We start from the raw sequence: 25,831 nt of genomic DNA, 5'->3' as shown, positions 1-25,831 counted from the left end.
ATACAATAAAGTGATGTTGTTATAGGAGTCGATCGCATTAGCAACAAGTTCTCGTTCGGTTGTTCATAGCTGTACGGAGTTATACGAGTATTATCGTTAAGATAATACCCTTTTAACTTGCTGCAATTTGCGGAGGTGGAGATATTAGACGATCGTAATTTCTCTCTCTCTCTCTCTCTCTTCTCTCTCTCTTCCCTGATTTTATCTCTCTCTCTTTTCCCTAGACGATTGTGTTTCTCTCTCTCTCTCTCTCTCTCTCTCTCTCTCTCTCTCTCTCTCTCTCTCTCTCACTTTTCTGATTTCATATTCTCTCCATATTCTCTCATCCTATTTTCCACGCTCTCCTAACACTGGACTCATTGTGCAACAGAGGTTTTTTCTTCCTTTCACACCTTTTCAAACTTTGTCAATTTCCCTTCAGCGCTGACTGACCTCATAGGTCCCAGCACTCGGCCTTTGGCCTAAATTCTATTTTTAAACCCAACAATCTTGCTGTCTGAGTTAGTATTAGAGTAGGGAGCGACTATTAGGAATATGTATAAGGTATTCATGATATGATATATCACAAGAGGATTTTAAGTATTAGGACAGATAGGAAAGAACATGTCTAGGTCTATCTGAGGGTATTCTTTCAAGTGCCAACCAGGCAGAGTACAGACAGGCAGGTACAACACTACAAGAGAGGACATCACTACGGTTGACGACACCGTCGCAGACGCACCGATGGACATGGTTGTCTCCTCCGTACATGAGAGGCCTAAGGCCACATGGGAGGTCTTCAGATTCCCTCCATACATGGGAGGCCGAGAGCCACATGGGAGGTCTTCAGATTCCCTCCATACATGGGAGGCCGAGAGCCACATGGGAGGTCTTCAGTTTTTCCTCTACTCAGGTGAGGCACATAGCCAGCTGAGAGGAAACAGGTTTGTATCCCTCCCGCACTCAATGAGTTTTGACCTTAGGGTAGAGGTGCAGGGAGTTTTTCCCTCCACATATGGGAGGCCTAGAAGGCCACACATGGGAGATTAGCTTGGACGAGTGACAAATGAACTTGAGACTGACTCGCGTACTCAATTATATTGACTGACAACTAGTACAGTGGAGGGCCGGGCAGATTTGATTCCCCACCTCCAAATTAATGTTGTTAATCGGGCTAGTTCAGGTGTTCAGGGGGTGTATTGCAATATGAAGTTTTTATTGTAAAACTAATATTGTAATACCTACCTGAACACCTGAATGATTCCCACCCTCCTCCCCTCTCATACAGAGTTATTGAGTTATGATTGACGTGAGAGGGCAGGTGTGACCGGCCCGTGAGGCAGGGCTACTAGCGGTGGGCTGGTAACTAGGTAACGAGGGTGTTTGCCAGGAGATTGGCAACACTGATCGTTTATTTTAACCAAAGATTTGGTAAATTTTTAATAAATGATGGTTCGGGCTGGTAAGTGACCAGGGCTAGTTCAGGTGTTCAGGTAGGTATTACAATATTAGTTTTACAATAAAAACTTCATTTTGCCGAAATGTGCTCTAACCATATGATTTACTCAGTATGGACTACGTATTCCTAAATAATTCTGATTATTTGACCATATGTATTTGGTTTTACCCCTAATTCCAAACTTTCTGTTTCAAAGCACAGAAAAAAATCATCTTATGTTACCGATAGGTAAGTGGTATTATCTATAAGGTTTCTTATATCAGAGGTGATGGCATTAATGCCACATGCTTCAGATCTTTTGTTCTGTTCTGTTTTTTTTTTCTTAATATAAAATTCACCAGTCTGCTTGATCTTTTTTACAAGATTGCTTGCAATGGTGGTTTGTTCCTTTCGAAGAGTAGTTCTGATTTAGTCCATTAGAAGCTAATGTGCATGGGTATTTTCCGTAAGCTTTATTTCAGCAAATACTGTAACTTCCACCTCTGCCCTAAGTGGCTCTACCTCTGAAGTTGGTTTCTGTTGGTTAGTTCACAGAGGAGCATCATTCTTATGCCGTGGATCCAACACTGCGATGTACAACTCTGTACCAGAGGTCTCTTATTCCTATCAGTGCAAAACTGGTGGTTGTTCAGTCTGTAAAGAATGGCAGAATAACAGAATTTACTTTTTTCTTTAACAAAATTTACTTTTTTCTTTAGGTATTTCTTCTCTAGACTGCAATACAGTATGCCATAATTTACATTTGCGTTTACTTATCATCCATTCCCGTTGGCTTCTTGCCACATAGCTGTCCAAATTCTTGAACTTCACTTTGCGTTTATTTCTTACCTCTCAATAAAGAACAAAAACTTGTCTGGTTTGGTTTAGTGTACAAGGAAGTTCTCTTGTTATCTTTGACCAAGGTGATTTTTCCATTTCCAGAAATGCTAAAATTCTGGATACCTTTGTTACTGAAGTGACTACTTCAAAAAGTTATCTTGTTACCTCATACATCATTTGAGAAAAGGCCTAGGATATGTTCTCACTGTAGCAGAAGGAAAGTGCAATGCATTGGTGGCTTTACATCTTATTTGTCCTGCATTCCTCTCTTCACTACACCATCCTACCATCCTTCCTTCTTGCTAACCCAGATGTCTGTTTCTGCTGTCAAGTATCCCCTTGTCTCTCATCCATGTCCTTCACTTCCACTATTTCTGCTTCCCCGACCAGTTTTTGCCTGAATTTTGATCATTTTCATTAGATTATTCTCATGTCTGCCCTGGTAGTAATGCTCTTCCTATATGTTCTTCCTCTCTTTTCCAGGTAAAAAGGTCCTTAACTGCCTCTTCTTCCTTCCTTCCATAATTCTTGCTTTCCTTTTATTTCACCCCTTCCACCTCTCCAAGTCTTGCTGCTGCTCTCCACAGGACAAACATCATATGCTAAGCCTCAAGTTCTGAAAATTTCTGTTATTTGTTTGATTTTGATAGCAGAAATAATACAGTATTAGCACTTACTCCATTTGATTGTTCCACCATGGACATATCTCATTTCTGTTTGTTTATATAAAGTGATAGAGTGCACAGCTCTTGAAGACAACTTGTATTTTACACTGAAATATGAAGTGATGCTTTCTATATCTTCAGTGACTCATGTTCACATGTCAATATCTCTTATTCATTTGTCAGCAATTGATCGACTATTGTTTTCGATTCACATCTGCCCTTAATTTACATTTGTTCCAAATCCATGCTAGTCAGATGTAACATTTTTATCTTAGAATTTTTTCATGCTTTGAAGATGTCACGCTATAAGATATGTACTGTATGAAGATATAAGGCACTAATTATTTTGCTTCCAGATCCTAAAGTTTGTTATTTTTCAATAGATCTAATTCTATTATTTTTATTCGGGATGGTTACTGGAAAAAAAGAATGAACAAAATGGGGTAAAAATTGTGATGTTCCTGACACATTTAGCACTATGCCATTACAGAAGGCATTGCATTCTTTTACGGAAGTAAATTTTAATCGGCGGTTGCATGAAATTTTTCTCAGTTGCCAAGAAATATTTGAATGAAGTAATCAAAAGAAATTGAGATGGATTTTATCACTTTTAGAGTGTTGTTCCCAAGGGCAGGTTATTGGCGTTCAATTGTCTTCATTGAAATATCTTATTCACACTATATTTGGCTCCTTACTCAGTCTAAGGTCTTAGCAATAAGAGGTTTAGAGTAGTTTAAGAGAGAGAGAGAGAGAAAAGTGTACATGAGAAAGAGAACTATTGCATGGAATGTACTTCTTTTTTTTTTTTACCTAACTTATTCCAGACAGTACATATTGCTAGTTTGGTAGTAGATTTATATTGTACTATACATAAACATGGTCTTGTACTAGTTATACTGTAATTCCATTTATTTCTGTTAATATTTTTTAACTCTTCAAATTAACAATCCATAGGATAATTAAGACATTAACACAAGGTATCTAAAAGCACTCCAGTAATTGTGCCAAAAGACTCCTTTGTCATGAAGTTTTTAAATGATTATTGTAATTTTTTAGATTTTTTTTAATAGAGCTACACCTTACGGAAAGGTGTACTTACAATTGTCCCTTAGTTTTTTCTTTTACACAAGACACCCGGTTATTAACTGACATAAAAGAGAAGATATTGGTGGCTGGTAGTATGAGAATGTTTATTATAGGATAGGCTTAAATACAATCCTTTTCCAACATGTGTTTTGATTGTATTAAGTGATTAGGAATACTTATCTTTAAAGTATTAAAAGATGCTTTTCACTATATTGGAGAAAAAGAGACCTCTTTTAATGCTATAATATACAATGTTTTCCTGTAGTACTTTGTTCCACAGTTATTTATATTAGTGATCATTGCAAAAGTAGATATTATGTTTCCCTGTGAACCACCCTTAGTCAATGAGAGAGCCACTCATTTTTTATTATTAAATGGAAAAGAAATTTCAGATATTCATATTTATTACATGCCCATGATCATTGAAGTAAATGTTTGATTAAACTTGGAAATAATACTGTTCTCTTGATATCCCTCTTCCATTTGCTGCATGCTCTCAAAAGAATTGTCTTTTTCACGTAGGAATTCTAACAGTTATGTTGTTTTATAAACTTTGTGAACTGTGTTTGACTGTTTTTGAGTTTTAGGGACTTTTAAGGGCAGTGACATATTCTTAACTTTATTCATCATTGTCCAGTATAGGGCTAAAAGCTATGAGTAGTTTTATTACTAAAGCAAAGAGGTTTGTGTAGATCCCTGTTACGTATTGATTTATTTACGTTTCGTCACTACTGGACAAAAGATGGTTGTGTTTTAGTAGAGCTTTCTTATCCTTTTGCACAAAGGCAATTTGTTTCAAAGCTGAAAATATGATCCTCCATACCCTTTTGAGCATCTTATGATATCAGATTTTCATAAGCACTAGCACTTTTGCCATGGGGAAAGAATGGGATTAGGAGAGGAGTAAATTTAATCATGATGGAGTTTGTTAATGAATCAAAATATTGTTATATGTGAATTTTAGTACTATTATTGTTTGATAGTCTTGACCTTTTCACCTTCAGCGCTCACGTGAATATTCTTTTGTGTCTTCAAAACTTGGAAGGATAGGTTTAGAAGAAATGATGACTATTTCCTAGATCTTGCACATTATACCTGCTATACATACTCCTGCATCTCCCCGAGCACATATCAAATCTTATAAAGTAATAGTGCATGGAAGGAGTAGTGGTTAATTTAGATTGAATTATGATCCACCTTGTAATGTTGTTTTGTAATCCAGAGAAGTAAGTATTTATAGTGAAATGGAGAAGGCAGTTCAGTATATACTAACAATACTGTGTAATAAATGGAAAGGATTTCCCCACTTTTCCTTGTGGTGTGAACTAGATTTGAATCATACCTTAACCCTGTTTATGTGTACATAAACATTTGTTTTTAAGTTCATGAAAGAAAGATTGAAACAGGGCCATGAAAACCCTCCAAATGTATCCCTTCATTTCCCCAGTACCTTCCCAATGTTTTTGTATGATATTCCTATATCTTTGTTGCAGCTCCCCTCATGATTTTAGCCAAACCATAATTTTCCTTTGTAATTTTTTTTTTGCTAACAGAAAGTAAGTTAAACATAATGACTATCACTTCACATCTCCTGATAAGTTTGTAGTAACCCATACAGTAAACTCTTTTAAAAAGTAGTTGGAAGTATAAAAGAAAATTTTTAAATGTCAATATTTTTATCTTCATGGTGTGAGGGTGATTTGTATATTTTTGTAGACAGAAAACCCCTAAAATTCATATATCAATGAATGAACAAATACTACTAGATATTTTTTCTAACAGGGTTGCCTCACAGTAGACACGTCTCCCTGTAATTGCAACCCTGCTTGTTCGCATGTACGTATGTTTCTGTTCATTCATATACAGTACATCTGTCTTTATTAGGCATTTTAATAGCAATAACACATTGCTGTAATGACTGTTATATTTATATATATTTTCTTTTAAATCTACTACCTCCTAGTCCAGTGCCCAAATGCCAAACCTACTTCTCCACATAAAAAAATTATAATACACAAATGTGTGCCGTTGAAACTTTGTGCAAAATTTTCTTTCTCTCTCTCTCTCAATCTGTAGCTACCAAGGGTTTTAGAAACCATTGTTATCAAAATTTCACTTCCTTATGGACTCCTATGAACATCTGGTTGGGCCTTGGGTTATAGGATGCTTCTAGTTGCATTTACTTGAATTTTATGTAAGTATTTTGTTGCTCAAATAGGACAGTTTTCTTGGTATATTTGGAAGACTAAAGATATGTTCAAATAATTGCAATCTATGAAACTTTGGTTTTACAAGTAGAGCAGATTTTTATATTCAGGCAAAATGATTGATAGTCTGTACATTTATACTATGCTATGTTTATTAGATTTTATTTACCCAAGTAAAACTCTGAAATATTAAACACTTTGAGCATGGGATAAACAAATTAAAGAATACAGGAAGTAAATAAAGGCTTGTGTTTTCTGATTGTTCATGTTATATATACGTTTTGTAGTAGAACTGGAGAGATTTTAATGGCCTTAAATACATTAATTTTGAGGTTCTTGACAAGAAATTTAAAGCAAGCTGCATCTACCACTGACCTACTCTTGATACATTAGGGTGTTTAATGGTCAAGTGACAGTCTGTTTGTTCTATGCTGAGTGCTGTCATATCAAGTTCTTTTTGGTATTGCAGCAATAAGTATCAAAACCATTTTCATTGGGTAAACTGTATTTTCCCCAGTGAAAATTATTTAAAAATGTATGCTAAGCTCTCTCAACTATTATGCATTTGGAATTATCCTTGTAAGAACTTATTCATATAGTCTTTTTAATTTGATTTTGTCCCAAAGCTGCTAGTTTTGGGTTTCTCTTCAGTGTAGCATATAAGTTCGGCTTGGTTAGATTGAATTCCATTGGTGGTACCTAAGAAAACTAAGCTGTGATAAGCTAGCGGTAGTCTCTCAGAATTCATAATAATTAAAATGGCTCTGGCATCTGCATAAGAGATGTCAGATATTATTTGTATTTTTTTTTATTTTAGGTAAACTTTCATACCTGAGGTATGCTTAATTTTCTGAAAGGTTAGGGTGATTTGCAGACTGTATTTATTAAGGGTCTATGCAAGTGTACATTAATTATTATTAGTCTTTTTTTTTTATTACTTAGTAATTCTGATTTTGTTTAGATGTGGGTAATATTCAGTATGATGTCATTACATACTGAGTGCACTCTGGCACTGTAAGACGTGTGTGTAAAGTTCCTTGACGATGCCATCTTTACTACTTTTCTTATCATATAATGCTCTTCATGCCACCAATACAAGGGTTCAGATTTACCAAACTGTAAATTACATGTTATCAAACAATCACATTGGTAATGTGGAATTGTCGCTAAATAAAAAGGAAACCATAGTTAATTTAGGAATACAGTTGTCTTTAGTGATATTTTTCTTTGTTTTTTTGGGACTTCGGTTGATAGAATGTTGACTTGCTTTTTAGCAGATGTGCTTTATAACCTGTGCTAATGATCATACCTTTTACGAATGGATGCAACATCTGTATTAATAGTACAGTGGTACCTCGAGATACGAAAGGCTCAACTTACGAAAAACTTGAGATACGAAAGCAAATACGAAAATTTTTGCGGCTCTACATACGAAAATTGTTCAAGATACGAAAGGTTGTTGCTGTAAAGTCCGAGATTCGCCCGGACCACCGATAACAATTTTAAAATTTGTGCGCCGCCAACTGAGTAGACTCGCCACCATCCTCCCGCTCTCCCATTGGTTCCTGATGCTAGTCACTGCCATGAGATCCTTCTCTCCTATTGGTCAGCATCCCTCCCATGATGCATCTACGTAGCGGCGTGCTTCTTCGGTCACTTCACAGCATCATCGGTATCGTACGCATGCGGTATTCGTTGAAATTCACGGAAAGAAGAGGATGCTCTCTTTGGAAACGAAGATGGAGATCATTAAAAAATATGAAGCTGGTATGCAATTGAGTGTGATCGCTAAGGAATATGGCCGAAATCCGTCGACGATAGGCGCTATCCTTAAGCAGAAGGATGTCATCAAAGTAGCTACACCTTCCAAGGGCGTGACTATTTTGTCCAGCAAGAGGACCCACATGCACGATGAAATAGAAAGGCTTCTTCTTGTCTGGATAAAAGACAAAGAAATCGCTGGCGATACAATAACGGAGACGGCAATCTGTCACAAGGCCAGTGCTATTTTCGGCGATTTGATAACCCACCCTGAAGACGACGGAGGAGAAGGGACATCAACGCCAACCCCAGAGTTCAAGGCTTCACATGGGTGGTTCGAGAAATTCCGTAAACTGACTGGCATCCATTCGGTGGTGCGGCATGGGGAGGCGGCCAGCTCGGACACGAAAGCGGCCGAAGCCTTTATTAAGACGTTCGACGAGATGACGATCAACGAAGGCTACAGTTCTCAGCAAGTCTTCAACTGTGATGAGACTGGCCTTTTTTGGAAAAAAATGCCTTGTCAGACATACATCACACAGGAAGAGAAGAAGCTACCCGGGCATAAGCCTATGAAAGACAGGCTTATGCTCGCACTTTGTTCGAACGCCAGTGTGGATTGCAGGGTGAAGCCCCTACTTGTGTATCATTCGGAGACTCCTCGAGTCTTCAAGGCCCCCAAAATGCTTAAGGAGAAGCTTCCAGTGATGTGGAGGGCTAATGCGAAAGCCTGGGTAACGAGGCTTTTGTTCACCGAGTGGGTAAATCTGTGTTTCGGCCCGACAGTGAAGAAATTCTTGGAAGAGAAGCGCCTCCCTCTGAAATGTCTGCTGTTGTTGGACAATGCCCTTACTCATCCTCCTGGCCTCAAGGAAGATATCCTAGCAGAGTATTCCTTCATCAAGGTTCTTTATCTTCCGCCTAACACCACCCCTCTCCTCCAGCCCATGGACCAGCAAGTGATATTGAACTTCAAGAAGCTGTATATGAAACATCTTTTCAAGAGATGTTTCGACATCACTGACACCACGAACCTCACCTTGCGTAAATTTTGGAAGGAGCATTTCGATGTTGTCTTATGCATTGTTCCGACACGGCATACAAACCTTCGGTCCTTTTACAATAGGAAGGTACTAGCGGCAGCTGGATAGGTCGTAAGCTTTCGAACAAGGGGTTCGGTAGTTAACTGCTTGTCCGACAGGCGCGCGCGCGACTGGGAGGTAAACAAATCTCTTTTGCTTTCGGCCTGCTGGCGTGTAGACGTGTATCATCGCTCTCTGCCCGCTTCATCGTCGTTGCTTTCGCATGGTTGTGTTTTTCTTTTTCTATTTATCTAGTGAAACTGAATTGTAAGTACAATCATTTCATATTTATTTCCATTGAATTCAATTGTGAATTAAAGGATCTTGGTTTCTCCACGCCCTCCGATTACCCGAGTGCCGGGACTGAAGGGCGTAAGTGCGGTAATTCATTTTCCCAGAAATGATCCTCGTATTGTGTATGCTCGGTGCCGAGGGCGGGAGAGCGCTCGCTCCGAGCTTATATTTTGGTTGAAAATGTGTAGATGAAAATCGTAAGTAAGTGCCTTTTCATTTATTTTTTTTTTTTGACCTGTATGCTCGTTGCCGAGCGAATGCGCTCGGCACGAAAACTTATTCTGTATGGAAGTGGAATCGCAAGTACAGTATTCTTTTTCATTTTCATATATTTATTTTGATTGTAGCAATACTCATTTTGGATCAGTTTCCGCTCTTACCCGGAAATTGATCCTTTCCCCTTTTTATTTGAATGAAGTGAAATCGCAAGTGCAGTTTCTTTTTCATTTTCATATTTTATTGAGATTGCATTATTTACTTGGATCAATGTTTCCGCTATTTCCTGGGAATTGATCCTTCCCCTTTTTATTTTGTATGAAGTGAGATCGCAAGCGCAGTATTCTTTTTCATTTTTCATATATATATTTTGATTGCATCAATTCATTATGGATCAAGGTTTCCGTTCATAATCGGGAATGGATCCTTTTACCCTTGCGCTCGGTACCGAGGGCGCAAATGCGCTCGCTCCGAGCCCTTATTCATGGTGAAGTGAATCGTAATGCAAGATTCTTTTTCATGTTATTCCTTTTATTATTGATTGCATCAATATTTATTTTGGTTCAAGTTCCGCTCAGTCAGGGAATTGATCCTTATGCCCGTGCATTCGGTGCCGAGGGCACGATTGCTCTCGGGCTCTTTTTATTATTGTTGGGTACATGGGTGCTGTGCGGGGGTGGGGAACGAGAATCCCTCCCCCCCCGCTAAGCTCCCACAGATGGCCCTTCCCCTTCGGGGGGGAGGTTATCTGGGTTCTCCTCCTCGCCCGATCCGTCGAGCGCGGGGGAGGGCGCTCGGTGCCCGATGTACAATTGTATTCGGGGTCTTCCGCTCGTTCGGTGTGGGGCTCACCCCCCCCCGCGCGAGGGGACTTCCCCCCCACTAATCACTACTACTGTTATTTCCGCAGGTGCTATTGCCACGAGGGTGGACCTTGGTGAGGTATGGGCGTCCGTCGATTTGCAGGGCGTGCCTAGTGTCCAGGGGCGGCGGTTCTATGTCTGGGCCTGCTGCGGTCACCCATGGAGTGGTGACCACGACAACGATATCGACTCCAGGTGACGACGTCCCTCCTCACCTGGTGTACTCGCCTCACGTGGTAACAGTCTTGCCTACAGCCGCTGTGAAGTGCCGTTCGCCGTACCGAGAGGGGGGCGTGCCGCCGCCGCTCGTGGTTGCCGCGCTGCCGCGACCACACTTCCGCTGCCCTAGAGCTCGCCCCTGGACCTGCCGCCGGTACCAGGATGTTGCTGGCTGCTGCTTCACCTCCTGTGTTTCCGGTGCTGCCTGCAGTACCTGCCGATTCTGTGCTGACTGTCCATGCAGTTGCTGCGCTGGCTGTCCCTGCCGTTGCTGCGCTGGCTGTCCCTGCCGATGCTGTGCTGGCTGTGCCTGCTGTTCCTGAGATGCCCATACCTGCTGACGTCGTCCCTGTTCGTGGTGGTACTACCCCAGACTTTGGTCTGTCTGTACAGGTGCGTCCGGGCCCTGTGGCTTCGGCTACAGCAGCCCCGGCTCCGCCCTGGATAGCAGATCTTACGTCTGTCCTGAGGAAGCTGACGAAGAAGAGGAGGAAGGTGTCGTCGTCGTCGTCGTCTTCATCTTCTTCATCGTCGTCGGCTGCCGCCTCTTCCCCTTCGACTTCTAAGGCTTCACAGCCGAGGAAGAAGAAGGTTGCCTCCTCCCTCCTAAGAAGTCTCCCTCGGGAGCTTCTCGGGACCCGTCTCACCTCGGTGGACGGGAGGGTTCCTTCCGCTGGTCCTCCTGCTCCTTCGGGAGCGGGGCCCGTCTCTTCTTCCGCAAGGAAGAAGACTACGGGGACCAGAGGGGTACCGGCTAACACCGGTACTTCCTCGCCTGGTGTCAGTGGTTCTGCCACTGCATCAGGGTCCGTCTCGGCCTCTCGTTCGCTGGAGGTACCGAGTGTACGGTCGCCTACCAGCGACCGTGCAGCCAGGAACCAGACCTCTGAGTCTGCTCAGCGTCAGGTTCACGGCACGGGGCGGAAGACTGGTGACAGCCGCTCACGCGACTCTCACCAGACCAGCTCTCGCTCTCGCGGCGACCAGCTGGCTACCCGGGGACGTGACGGTCCACGACCGGCCACGGGCTGAGGCTGGGAAGAGGTCCCCCCGTTCGCCGGTGCCAGCCACGGCTGGAACCAGCGACGTGACGTGCCGTGAGGACAAGCACCGGTCTCACTGTGACAGTGGAGCCTGCAGGTCGCCTGACCGTCGCTCTCACAGAGAGCGATCGGATACGGCAACCAGCACCAGCTCGTCTGACACTCGAGATCGGGGCCGCTGTGCTCAGTCCACAGCGAGACGGTTCGACCAGGCCTGCAGCTCGATCGCCACCGCGGGTTGACGATCGCCTGCAGCCCTCCAAGCCTGCTGGTTCTGCCAGCGAGCGAGGAGGGAGCGTCAGGTCTGCCTCTCCTGTACCTTCAACCTCCTCGGGTTACACCGGAAGGAGCGAGGTATTGAGGAGTGATCGTGAGGGGTGCGCCCCTCATGATCCCACCACGACGCCCTACGTGCCAGGCACGGTTTCTTTGGACCGGCCAGGACGTATCGCGGGCAAGTGGATGGAGAAGACCGAGAGGGCTGTCGCTGTTTCCCTTCTTAGGAGGAAGGTTCTCGGAATATGCTCTTGTTCGAAGGGCTTAACGGTCCTACTCTGCAAGATGCTGTGACTTCCGAGATCCAGAGGAACTTTGCCGAGGTTATGGCGCTGATTCGTCAGCACAACGACCTCGGGGAAGGATCGCCGCTCCCACCAGCAGAGCCACGTCTCGGCTCGAGTCGTTTTGGGGCCCGAGAGGGAACCCAAATCGACGGTGGGTCTGCCGCGATCGGAGCTTGCCGACTGTGTTGAACCAGGTAGTCTCTCGTCTCCGGACAAGAAGGCTCTCTCAGTTCTGGCCGGTCGAACAAGCTACTTCACCTCCTCTACTGCGACAGAGGCGTTTCTACGTGTCTTCGGACACCGTATTTGAATACCCCTTCGGTCCTCCTGAGAGGTTTCGACCTCGACGAGGACTGGAATGAGTCGGAGGACGGTATTGGCTCTCTCCTGTCAGGTGTCGATCAGCCCCACCCAGACGACGTTCACAGTGGCGGCAGACCCTTACCTACAGTATGAGTTCGTAACCCTCCTCGGGAAAACGTTTTCTCCTGACGATACGTTTTCCCAGGCTCTGAGAGGCCATCACCGTAAGGAGATGGCTGCTCCTTTTCTTCTCCAACTGCTAGTTCCGCTGGGAAGGCGAGCCAGTATCCAATTCCTCCCCCATTCCCTCTCTCCTTACGGCTACGAGGGAAAGGGGAGGGATCCTACAGAGATTTCTCTGTAAGATCCCACGTTAGGGGCTGCGCTACCGGGGGGACCCTTTCGGGTCCTACCTGACATAAGCCCCCGGTCGTTGAGGAGGGATCCTGCCCTTTCTCGATTTCTACGGGAATCGAGAGGTCCACCAGCCGATATCGTTTGACGAATTCGGTGGGGGGTTTCGCAGAGTGCTTAGAATTCTACGGAATTTCTAGCGCACTCAGAGTGTTCGAGTTTTTTACGATCTCCAAACACTTAGGCGAGACCACGGTCCAAAGTGAGCGAGAATCCCTGATAATTGTTACACGATAATCGGGAACCTCGCTTATGCTCGAATTCCTGTAATTTCTAGCATTTGGAAGAAGACTGCTGCTGAAAGAAGAGTATCTCACAGTAGGCGATTAACCTGGAATAGAGAAGAACGGACGAGAACTTCCAGTTTGGCTTGAACTATCGTCTTCGGTATTCTGTTCACCGTTGAAGCTTTCCTTTGGGAAAGACTTCTCCTTCACTCTCTTGACTAGAGAACGAAGGCGGTCGATCTCCAATCCTTATTCTCATTCCTCGAGAGGAAAGAATTTAGGATGGAGGTCGTGGTACAGAACCTACAAATATACTACGTATATTACCCTCGCAACATTATTCTTTTAACAGTTGAATTGTCCGGGGGTTAGGCGCATACCGTAGTTAACTCTACGGTTTGTGACCGAGACGAATTGTATCTTAATTGAAACTGCAACTCGGGGTTGCCTGCAACCTCCCAGCAGTTATCAGTTTCGATTTTAGATACTTGGTATTGTCATGACAACACCAAATCAGCTTTTGTATTTACCGAAATCCGTTTCGTTTAAATATAATTGCTCGAGCGTTATTCTTTATGCTCGATGGTTCTAGCCGAACGCATTCCTTCGTGGAATAATGGATTACCTGGCAACTCAGGATGACGAGTCACCGAGAGCTACTGCGTATTGAACTGCCTGATAGCAGCTCAGTATCAGCTAGGTCTCGGAGATGCACGGTCGGTTACGTCTCTCTCTCCCCTGGTTTGATTGACTACCGAACCGTATCTCTGCCCAACAATCATGGACTTAGGTCTCTTGGATTAACGGGGATTCTCGCAATAATGAAGGACCATCTACTGCTGTGACGCTCGATTTCATCGCCTTCGACATTGCGAGAATTTTCAACAGAGATATCTCTTGGACTCTTTCATCTTTCTGTTTACCGCACGGTAACAGAAGTCTGTACTAGTCTCCCGCTGCATCGCACCTCGATAATGCGAATGATTTTTGCAGACATCTGAGTTTGTCTTCAAAATATCTCGTATTCGTAGGTGTGCAATTATTTCTTATTGCTCGCCCCGAATTAACAGATGTGTCAGAAGACATCGCCTACTCTCCGACCTGACAGCTCTACTTCCAAATGTTCAGCCCATGAGAAGCAGTTCTTCAGGCAGTATTCCCTGTCTCTTCATTACTGAAAAGCGCTCCGCTTTTATTGCAACTACGATCCTCACCGGACAGCAATGAATAGCAGTTAGCGTTTTCAGTGTTTGTAGCACAGGTTCAGAATCTTGAGAATCCTTCTCTCGGTTCAGCTGTGAAGACGTAGGTTGCTTTTTCTGTACACCTTCGTCTTCAACGACACATAGTGTTGTTTCTCCTTAGCTGAGAATCAACTATCTATGAGATATCTTGCCATCAAGGACCTCGGTCTCTAGAAGGCAATTGACTTTCGCCTGTTGGGCACATGCCTTAAGAGAATCATCTCCTCGCCTTCTGGCATCGGTGACGAACAAATTATTTGTTTAGTCTCTTGGCATAACCCTTTTAAGGCGAAGGTCACGTGACTTGCTCGGATGCTTTCGGACAACTTGACTCCCTTCCCCAAACCGCAGTCAGTCGGCAGCTGTCAGAGCTCCCGAGTCAGTTACGAACTACGCTGTTGACTTAGTTCTGTTGTTACAAAGCAATCATTACTTCGTTTTAATAGCTTGTCACAGTACCCATACCATCGACACCCACCATTGAGTGTCGGTGTCCTATCCACTACCGAGAAGAACTTCACTGCATGGGGATAGGAGAATGTGAGACACTTCGCTGCAGACGGATAGACCAGTAGGGTACAGGACATCACCGAAGTCGAGAAGAGGGATAGGTCATACGACCATTCCCTTCTTTTCCTCTGAGGTAATTGCATGACTTTTCCTGCGAAGTCAAGCATACCAGGGGATGGGGATTCGTGACGCTCGATTTCGTACCGACTTCGTAGCGAAGACTCAGAACCCTTCGGTTCCTGACGATCGGTTAGAGTCCTTCACAATCCCCTCCCTAATGGACTTCACCGCCTTCGATGCGAAGGAGATGCTGCTTTGTCCTGTGAAAGCGCGACCGCGCTTTCTGAAGAAACTCGACATCCCAGGCTGAGTGTTGAAGACTCTTCGTCAGCACCAAGATGACCTAGAAGTACACTCCCTCGAGTTACACAAAAACTTCTCCGTGGCGCAGGTACTGAAGGCAGGGGTCTGGTACAACCAGACCACTGGCACCTCCTTCTACCTTTTGAATATTGCCCACAGGTCCTTGGATCGTTTTCCTTGGGACCCGTGGTGGCTGCTCAACACGTTGTGTAGCTAACCCAGACCCTAGCAGGCTGAACAGCATTGAGTCCTGGTGTGACTGTAAGAATAGATAAGTGAATGAGAGAGTGACTGGCTTCTCTTCCTATCTTTTTCTCCCCCTCTACCTGTGGGTAGGGGGATACGGTCATCACCTTGCTGGATAAGGACGAGATGCCGGTGAGCTACTCGACAGAGCCCCATCCTATCCCTTTCACTAGGGATGGGAGCGAATATCCACCACTTCCTCCTACAAGGGGGGGGAAGTGGATGCCAACAAGAGACAAACCATAACTTTATGTTGCCTCTTGCAAATAGGAACTTGTTCTTGTTTGCTGGTACGAAGAGATACGCTTGCCTCTCTCTTAGTACTTGGTCCAGAGGTCTGACCATTGATCCTGCGGTGCACACCCCGATCAATCGGACAGAGGCTTGGATCCCTCCCTCGCTCTTACGACCAGGGAGGCATTCCAAGGTTGGGCGAACACCAGTCTGTTCACAAAAGACTCAGATTCCTCCCACCAAGAAGTGAGTCTTCCTATTGTAAAAGGACCGAAGGTTTGTATGCCGTGTCGGAACAAATGACAATTTGTCCAAAATTGCATTTTTCCTAACTATACAAACCTGAGGTCCTTTTACACATAGTCCCACCTCATGCCACCCCTCACTCTGCAGTTTTTGCTTGGGCCAAAAGCAAAAGTGATTTGTTTACCTCCCAGTCGCGCGCACGCGCCTGTCGGACAAGCAGTTAACTACCGAACCCTTTGTTCGAAAGCTTACGACCTATCCAGCTGCCGCTAGTACCTTCCTATTGTAAAAGGACCTCAGGTTTGTATAGTTAGGAAAAATGCTAATTTTGGACAAATTGTCATTTTGACTCATCGACCAAGCTTGGCAGGAGGTTTCGAGGCGAACCTTGAATTCCTTGTGGAGGAAACTCTGGCCTGATGCCGTATCCGCCCGAAACTTTGAGGGATTCGACATGGGCAAAGCTGATGCTGCAGATTCAGGAACAGTTGACGATCCTGAAACTGTTTCGCAACCAGATCTTGGTGACATCGTTGCACTCGGCAAGTCCATGGGGCTGGTCGTCGATGAGGACGACATCAATGACCTTCTCGAGGAGCACCAAGAGGAGCTTACGACGGATTACCTGAAGGAGTTGGAGGCCATGCAACATAACATCATTCAAGAGGAGTTCTCTAGCAGCGGCGAGGAGGAGGACGACAACTCTATGACAACGGCAGAAATAAGGATGCTCTAGCTGCTTTTCATAAGGTGCAATCATTTGTAGAAAAGAGACACCCCGAAAAGGCTTACACAGTTCGTATGCTTGCACAGTTCGATGACTTTTGCCTGAGTCGTTTCAGGAACATTGTCAAAAGCAGGCAGAAGCAATCTTCCTTGGATAGTTATTTTCATACAATGAACTTACCTGTCAGATATATACTTAGCTAAGACTCCATCGTCCCCGACAGAAATTCAAATTTCGCGCCACTCGCTACAGGTAGGTCAGGTGATCTACCGGCCTGCCCTGGGCGGCAGGTCTAGGAACCATTCCCGTTTTCTATCATATTTTCTCTGTCGCCGGTGGTATCAACATTGTTGTTACTACCTCCTGACTGGAATTCGCTTTTCAAAACTTTTTGATCATCTTTATTGGATTTCTTGGTGACGTACTGGATCGTTGTTTTGGCATTCGCTACCGTGGACTGGATTTGGACTTGCTTTTGATTTTTCTGATGGAATGTCTGATTCAAGTGTTAGTGTGAGAGTGTGTGTGAATGTAGGCTGCAAGGTGAGGATACCGAAGGCTTCGGTTGATCCTCACACTGTATGTCGTAAGTGTAGGGGGTTTGACTGTTCTTTAGCTAACACCTGTATTGAGTGTGAAAAGTTGAATGCTAATGAATGGAAGACTCTAACTTCTTACTTGAAGAAGTTAGAGAGGGATAGAATTAGACGGGCTGCACAGAAGGGTGTGTGTACAAGGCCTATTGAGCCTTTTTCTGAGTCTAACTCTCCTTTAATTAATGATTTTGATTCTCCCTCTGTATCTGAACCCTCACAAGCTTTGCATTCGGATTCGGCTTCTGAAATTGCCAATCTGAAGGCTACTCTTCGTAAGATGAAGTCAAAAATGGCGGCCATGCAAGGTAAGGGAAGTGATAGTGATTTGCTTAGTGAAGTGAGTGTTCCCAGTGTTGTGGAGGGGGCGTCTGACCGTCCCTGCGATGCTCCCAGGCCTAGACCTCTTCCAAACTCACATACCCAGAGGAGAAGGAAAGTCGAAAGTCGTACGGAGGTTGTGGGGAATCCCCAACGGTCAGGCGTCCCTTCAGCAGGTTCTGTTTCGCTACAGTCTGCTCAGGACCGCTTTAATAGAAGCGTCCTACGAGATTGTTTCTCGTCGTCCGGTTCTCCTTCACCTAAATGAGGGTGGAAGGACTCGGATCTTTCTAGGCCACTGAAAAGGCACTGGAAAGAACGCGCGTTTGACTCGAGCCCGGAGCGCTTCTCGGAGGAAGCCCCCTCTTCTATCAAGAAGGCTAAGATGGTCTTGACGCCTCCTCGATCGGTAGTTGAGGATCGCACACCTTCGAGGTCTCCTGCTTCTTCTATTGAAGAGGATGCTGGTGTGGCTTCCAAGAGGATATTGTTAGCTGTGCAAGAACAGTTAGCCTCTTTGATTGGAGTTCTTTCGAGGGATCCCCCTCGCAAGAAGGACGCTAGACTTCCTATTAAGAAGTCTCTTCTTCTTTCGCCTGCTAGACGTGAAGCGTCCTTCAGGCATGAAGAGCCTTACAAGCGCGAGACGTCTTCCAGGCGCGAAGATTCTTTCAGGCGTCAGGAGCTATCCGAGCGAGTTGCTCTAGACAAGGATACTCTCAGGCGCGAGGCGCCAGCCAGGGGCGAGGAGTCAGCCAAGCGCGAGGCGCCAGCCAGGCACGAGGAGTCAGCCAAGCACGAGGCACCAGCCAGGCGCGAGGCGCCAGCCAGGCGCAAGGAGTCAGCCAAGCGCGAGGCGCCAGACAAGCGCGAGACGTCAGCCAGGCGCGAGACGTCAGCCAGGCGCGAGACGCCAGCCAAGCAACAAGCTCCAGCCAAGCGCGAAGAGCTTGCCAGGCGTGAGAAGTCAAGCAGACGCAAGGCAACTAGTAGACTTGAGAGAGAATCTGTTCACTCTATGAGTCCCTCTCCTAGTAGGAGTTTGTCGCCAGTAGAGAGAGAACTTGGTGAAGATCCTCTCGTATTTCAAGCCGATTCTCCGCACGGTGTGGACATAGATTCGGAAGACGAGGCTAACGGTAGAGAAGGCTTCTCTAACTATAGAGTTTTGACAGACCTTCTTTTGCAAGAGTATGGAGATTCGTTGACTCCTGCTGCTCCTCCTTCGCCTCGATCACTGTTTTCGAGTGCGATCGTACCGAAGTCTTCGTCGGTTTTGAAGATGAGACCGACTATCTCTATGAAAAGAGCTCTACAGTCTCTTGACAAGTGGATGTTGTCGAAGAAGGATCTGGTCAGAACCACCTTCTGTATGCCTCCAGCCATACTTTCTGGTAAAAGAGGTGTGTGGTACCGAACTGGGGAGAACATGGGCCTTTCTCTCCCAGCATCGGCTGAAGCGGACTTTTCAACCTTGGTTGATTCATCGCGTAGATACGCTTTGAATGGAGCTCATGTGACTTGGGCGATTTCTGAGACTGATCATCTCCTCAAGGGCCTCTTCCATATTTTGGAAGTGTTTAATTTTCTAGACTGGTCCCTTGGGGTGATGTCTAAGAAGGCTCATGACTCGGAAGGTCTAGACCCCGAAGTCATTCTTAGTATACTGTCATGTATTGACAAGGCAGTACAAGACGGATCGGGAGAAGTCTCCTCCCTCTTTGGAGCGGTACTCCTTAAGAAGAGGAGTATTTTTAGTGCCTTCTTAACCAAGTCGGTTTCTCCCTCACAGAGAGCAGCCCTGGTTTTCGCTCCCATGTCAGACTTCTTGTTTCCTTCTCAGTTAGTGAAGGACATTTCTTGCTCTCTGACTGAGAAGGCGACACAGGATCTTCTCCTTCAGACTGCAAGGAAGAAGAGACCCTAGTTGCGGTTGACAAGAAAGGACCTACTTCTACTGTTCAGCCCTTTCGAGGAGGCCCTCCCTCCAGAGCTCCCTCTAAAAGGAGAGGTCCTGAGAGGAGAGGTAAAACTTCTTCCCGTCCCTTTAAGAAAGGGAAGTGAGACAGCCAACCTCCAAACACCAGTGGGTGCCAGGCTTCTCGAATTTGCAGACGCCTGGACATTCATAAACTCGGACGCCTCTTCGATGTCTATAATCAGGAAGGGATATCTTATCCCCTTCCAGGACAAGTCCTCCCCCTAACGACTATTCCGCGGGAAACTGTCAGCCAGATACAGGGACCCTGTACTGAGGGATACTCTTCGTCTGATGGTGGATCAAATGTGGGACAAACGAGCTATAGAATTAGTACTGGAGCAAAACTCTCCGGGGTTTTACAATCGTCTTTTTCTGGTTGCGAAAGCCTCGGGGGGCTGGAGACCGGTACTAGACGTCAGCGCTTTGAACAAGTTTGTTCTAAGGAGAAGTTCTCTATGGAGACTTCGGCCTCAGTCCTTGCGGCTTTACGACAAGGAGATTGGATGGTGTCGCTGGATCTCCAGGACGCTTATTTTCATGTCCCGATTCACCCTTCTTCAAAGAAGTACCTCCGTTTCATGACGGGGGGAAGGATCTTTCAGTTCAGGGCCTTGTGTTTCGGCCTGTCCACAGCTCCTCAGGTCTTCACAAACCTGATGAAGAATGTGGCGAGGTTTCTTCACCTCAAAGGCGTCAACATCTCTCTATATCTGGACGATTGGCTCATCAAGGCCAGAACAGAGAGACAGTGTTTGGAGGACCTTTCTTTGACCCTAGACCTGATAAAGTCGTTGGGACTACTCGTGAACCTCGAGAAGTCACAGCTGATCCCCAGAAAGAACTTAGTCTATCTGGGGATTCAGATGGATTCTCGGGGTTTTCGAGTATTTCCTACGCAAGAGAGAATCGTGAGAGGCTTGGAGAAAGTCTCTCTCTTCTTAGGGAAAGAACGAACTTCGGCGAGGGAATGGTTAAGCCTTCTAGGGACCCTTTCCTCGCTCGAACAGTTCTTTCCTCTAGGAAGACTTCATCTTCGTCCTCTTCAGTTTTTCCTAAAGGAGATCATGGAATTGGAAGACGGGACTTCTCTCCGACAGTTTTCTCTTCCAATGGAAATGAAACCACACCTACAATGGTGGTTGTCCCTCTAAAAGAGAACAAGGGAATTTCTCTGGAAGTTCCGAACCCAAGCCGAGTGTTATATTCAGACGCATCGGAGAAGGGTTGGGGAGCAACACTAGGACCGAGAGAAGTGTCAGGCACCTGGAAGGCAGCACAGGTGTCCTGGCACATAAATTGGAAAGAACTTCTGGCAGTACACTTGGCTCTAAAGTTCTTCGAACCTTTTGTGGCAAACAGTGTGGTCCAAGTGAATGTGGACAACACTACCGCCCTTTCCTACATTCGGAAACAAGGAGGAACACACTCCTTGTTCCTATACGAAATAGCAAGAGATCTGCTACGTTTGGACCTCCCAGAGGAACATCTCCCTCCTGACAAGATTTGTTCAGGGTACGAGAAACGTCAGGGCGGACAGACTGAGCAGGAGAAGCCAGGTCCTTCACACAGAGTGGACCCTTCATTCAGAGGTGTGTCAGAGTCTTTGGGATCTTTGGGGCACTCCTCATGTAGATCTGTTCGCCACATTCCTTTCCAAAAGGCTGGAAGTCTTTTGCTCAGTGGTGGAAGACCCAAGAGCTCTCGTGGTCGACGCCTTCCTGCTAGACTGGTCTCATGAAGACGTGTACGCTTTTCCCCCTTTCAAAATCCTGGGGCAAGTGTTGAGAAAGTTTGTAGTGTCCAACGGAACAAGAATGACCCTGATAGCCCCGTTTTGGCCAGCACAAGATTGGTTTGCAGAGGTGCTGGAGTGGACAGTAGACTTCCCCAGATCCCTTCCAAGAAGGATGGATCTTCTCAGACAGCCACACTTCGAGAGGTTTCATCAAACCTCCCCGCTCTCGCTCTGACTGCCTTTCGACTATCGAAAGACTTGTCAGAGCGAGGGGGTTTTCTCGCGAAGCTGCAAGCGCTATCGCTAGAGCCCGCAGAGCTTCCACTAGACGAGTCTATCAGTCTAAGTGGGAGGTTTTAGAAGGTGGTGTAAGTCTAAGAAGTTGTCCTCCTCCAGTACCTCTATAACCGAAATCGCTGATTTCCTTTTGTTCCTGAGAGAGGACTCTCACTTATCTGTATCGACTATAAAAGGATACAGGAGCATGCTTTCGGCAGTCTTCAGAAACAGAGACCTAGAGATTGCTGATAATAAAGATCTGCGACTTGATTAGATCGTTTCTTTGAAACAACAAAATCTAAGGAACTAACTCCCAGCTGGAACCTGGATGTAGTTCTCAAGTTCCTTTCGTCTGACAGATTCGAGCCTCCTCATTTAGCTTCGTTTAGGGATTTAACGAGGAAATGCTTGTTTCTCCTATCTTTGGCGACAGCCAAAAGAATTGGTGAACTTCACGCCCTTGAAGATGAAGTAGGCTTCAACAGAGACTCGGCCTTCTGCTCGTTTAGAACACTTTTTCTAGCGAAAAATGAAAACCCCTCGAATCCCTGGCCCAAGAGATTCGAGATTAAAGGCTTATCGAGTCTAGTGGGTAGAGAAACAGAAAGGTCCCTTTGCCCTGTAAGAGCCTTGAAGTTCTACTTACAAAGGAAGAAACAAATGGGAGGCTCTAGGCAAGGTCTTTGGTGTTCGATTAAGGACCCCACAAGAATCATGTCAAAGAATGCATTAGCTTTCTTCATAAGGAGCGTCATTACAGATGCTCACAAGTTCTGTACTGACGACTCTTTTCCACTTTTAAGAGTAAAAGCTCATGAAGTTAGAGCAGTGGCAACGTCTCTCTCTTTTCAGAAGAATATGTCGCTAAAGAAAATCATTGATACGACATATTGGAGGTGCAATTCAGTATTTGCATCTCACTATCTTAAAGACGTTCGCGTGACCTACGAGAAATGTTTTTCTCTGGGGCCTTTCATATCGGCGGATACGATACTGGGTACGGGAGCAAACAACCAATCCTTAACTTTGTACATACCTTCTACTAGATATGTTCTAGATTTCTGCTGACAAAGAGGGCTCGGTGCTGCACTGGCGGCCAGTCACTGTTGTTCAGTAAGGAACTCTTGTGATATCTTTTGGAGGAGTATTAAAAAATTTTGGGGGGAGAATTTTTATATGAATGCGTATTAGTTTCGAGTTATGGGTTGTTTGTAATGAGTTCGGGGATAACTCAGAACAATTCTTTATACTAACATGGTGGTTAGGATCAGGTGGTCGGGATTAGTTGTGTGCTCCTTCATAAGGTGTGTTGTCATAGAAGTGGTCCAGTACCCATTGACAAAGTCCTTTCAGGCTCTGCCGAGTAAGCGGTTCATATACCCATCGACAGACCCACAAGAACTCTTAGCCATAGATCACATATCTCGCTAAAGTCTTGAGGTGATGCAGACTACCGGGCAACAGCCACGAAGTCTACCACCTATCAGGTAGGATCCAAGGTTTTTCTTTTATACCTACAACATATTGTTTACCTGTCTATTTCCATTTTAGCTGTCTCTTACCCTCCACCAAAGGGTGCCAATCAGCTAAGTATATATCTGACAGGTAAGTTCATTGTATGAAAATGATATTGTTATAATACAATAAAGTTTCATACATACTTACTTGGCAGATATATACGATTAATGGCCCACCCAGCCTCCCCGCAGGAGACAGGTGGAAGAGAGAAAATATGATAGAAAACGGGAATGGTTCCTAGTCCTGCCGCCCAGGGCAGGCCGGTAGATCACCTGACCTACCTGTAGCGAGTGGCGCGAAATTTGAATTTCTGTCGGGGGAGGAGACGGAGTCTTAGCTAAGTATATATCTGCCAGGTAAGTATGTATGAAACTTTATTGTATTATAACAATATCATTTTTTAAAGAGGCCTTTACTAAAGTAGGAGTAGTAAGCAATAAGGAAGAACCAAGTGATATCACGAAAAAACTGAAAGTTGAAAGTGGTGAAGAAGTTGAAATTTTGTATAATAATAATAAAAAAAAATAATATATATATATATATATATATATATATATATATATATATAAAATTTAATTTTAAGTTTTTTGTAAAGTTGAGTGTTACAGTTTTGTTATCATGTTTCGTAAAGTTTAGTTTATGTTTTCCTTACATTTTTTTTATGGGTTTCATAAAGTTAAGTGTACGTACGTATATGCCGTTTGTCGTCATCCTCCTCTGACGCCACTTTTGTAGATAGCCTCACTCAAAAGGTAAGCTTCCACATTTTAGTACAGTATTTCTTGTATACCATGTACACTAATACACTTCATTTACATGTACTATGCAGTACGTATTAGCAGTACGTATTAAGTCAGGTATTGAATGGTCCAAATTGTTGTAGTATTTCATTGTTTATACGTCAATTTAGCTTTATTATGAAATTTACTGTGGTGTTTTTGGAGGGCTTGGAACGGATTAGCCATTTTACATGTAAAATGCAGTCCAAGATACAAAAAGCTCATGATACGAAGGCCGCCTCGGAACGGATTAATTTCGTATCTCGAGGTACCACTGTATATGTAAATTTGTTGTGTGGTCGCTTTGTCTTTAGGATTATGGTATTTGATGTTTGTGTCCAGTTTAACAGGAAAGGGTCAGAAAGTGTGTATCTCACTTTTTTGCTTTTTTTTCACTTTTTGTTACTTCAAAAACTATTCTCCCAACATCTCTCACTGACGCCATGTCTCCTCTCTTTGAGATGTGTAGGAAGGTGCCTGTAAAGTTTAGAAATGGATGACAAATTGGCAGGCTTGCCACTAAAGTTTTTGTCAAAATATTTGGTTTGTGTACTCTTAATAATTGTTGCTTAGGCTCTCTTTGTTCAGGGTTGAGGTTGAAGCTTCAATCTTATGACATACCAGGTAAGAACTTCCTGAACCTATTTGATTTCAGTTATGCCCAGTTTCAGGTGCCACTGCATTGCAGCTTGAAATACTTTTTTCTAGGTGATTTAACAACCCAAATTTTTTTGGTTTCTGTCTGTTGAGGGGCTCCCCGTTGTTAACCTAAGTTGACAGTCATTCTCAGTTCCTGGTTCAGAATCATTTGGAACCTAAGTGATATGGCAGTAACTAGAAGGTTTTCTAGTGTTTAGTAAGTTGTAATAGTTTGTCTACTACTTATTAGATTTCTAAAGCATAAGTCCATTTGGGGTTGGAACTTTTCAGCCCCAATCTGTGGTTGTTTTGACTTTGTGAACTTGATCAAGGTGCCTTCCTAAGGCATGTTGAAGATTTCAGGAATTCCTGAAGTTTCTGTGTTCATCTTCCCATTTCCAAATTGTCATCTGTAGGATATTGTATTCAGTATTGAAATTCCCCACAGGTCCTCGGACACCTTTACCTTGGGTCCTGGCAGAACAGGTTTTATCTTACCTAAGATGATTGTTTGGAAGAGAGAATTAGTGAGTTGGCTTGTCTCCTTTCTCTTTTTTTCTTTCTTCTTCCTACAGGCTGGTTGAAGAATAGATATGTCATATGCTGGAACTGCTCTGATACAGATGAGGGTGGCAGTCATACTGGTTGCAGTTATTTGGTTTGTTCCTATAGAAAATACAAATCTGCTTCTCATTAACACTTCACTCTCTAGCAAGGGGAGGGGGGAATAGTGACAAACCCCTGTGGCAAGCATGGTTTGTTGCTTGGACAGACAGAGTTCTCTTTACCTTCTACGAATGCAATGTCTGGTCATGCTATTTGTTTTTTAACCCAGGGAGGCTGAGTTTTTAGATACTTGCTTATCTATTCTTTCACTGGCTCAGACCCCTTCTTTAGAATTCGATCATCTAGGAATGATGGTCAGGTGGGCTGAATCCCAGCCAGTTCAGGGTACATGTACCTCCCTCCAAGTATTAAGTCTATCGTATCGTTAAGACCAAAGGTTTGTTCCAAGTATGGACAAGTGACAAATTTTTAATTGATTTGTATTTTTTATAGCTAACAAACCTGAGGTCTTAATGTTTACTGCCCACCTCTAGCCGCACCTCTCATATCCTTGGTTGGAAGAAAGACTGATGCGTCACGAGGGCCCAAGCCCGGTTGGTGACCAGCTTCCACCTCGTATATGCATGAGTTGCCAGATACCACAGATTCC

At 44.5% G+C, this 25,831-nt stretch overlaps 1 protein-coding gene across 1 annotated transcript in view; it reads left to right on the top strand.

The window, feature by feature from the left end:
• Positions 1-25,831, top strand: part of LOC135223869 (liprin-alpha-1-like) — a 294,483-nt gene that overhangs the window by 249,871 nt on the left and 18,781 nt on the right. Inside the window, exon 24 of the mRNA XM_064262769.1 lies at positions 17,799-17,809. Coding sequence (XP_064118839.1) covers positions 17,799-17,809 — 11 coding nt within the window. The remainder of the gene's footprint in view (positions 1-17,798; positions 17,810-25,831) is intronic.

The sequence above is a fragment of the Macrobrachium nipponense genome, chromosome 10 (genome assembly GCF_015104395.2).
Source record: "Macrobrachium nipponense isolate FS-2020 chromosome 10, ASM1510439v2, whole genome shotgun sequence".
Classification (NCBI taxonomy): Eukaryota; Metazoa; Arthropoda; class Malacostraca; order Decapoda; family Palaemonidae; genus Macrobrachium; species Macrobrachium nipponense.
Note: the sequence above shows the minus strand (reverse complement) of the source record. Positions and strands in the feature narration are given on the sequence as shown.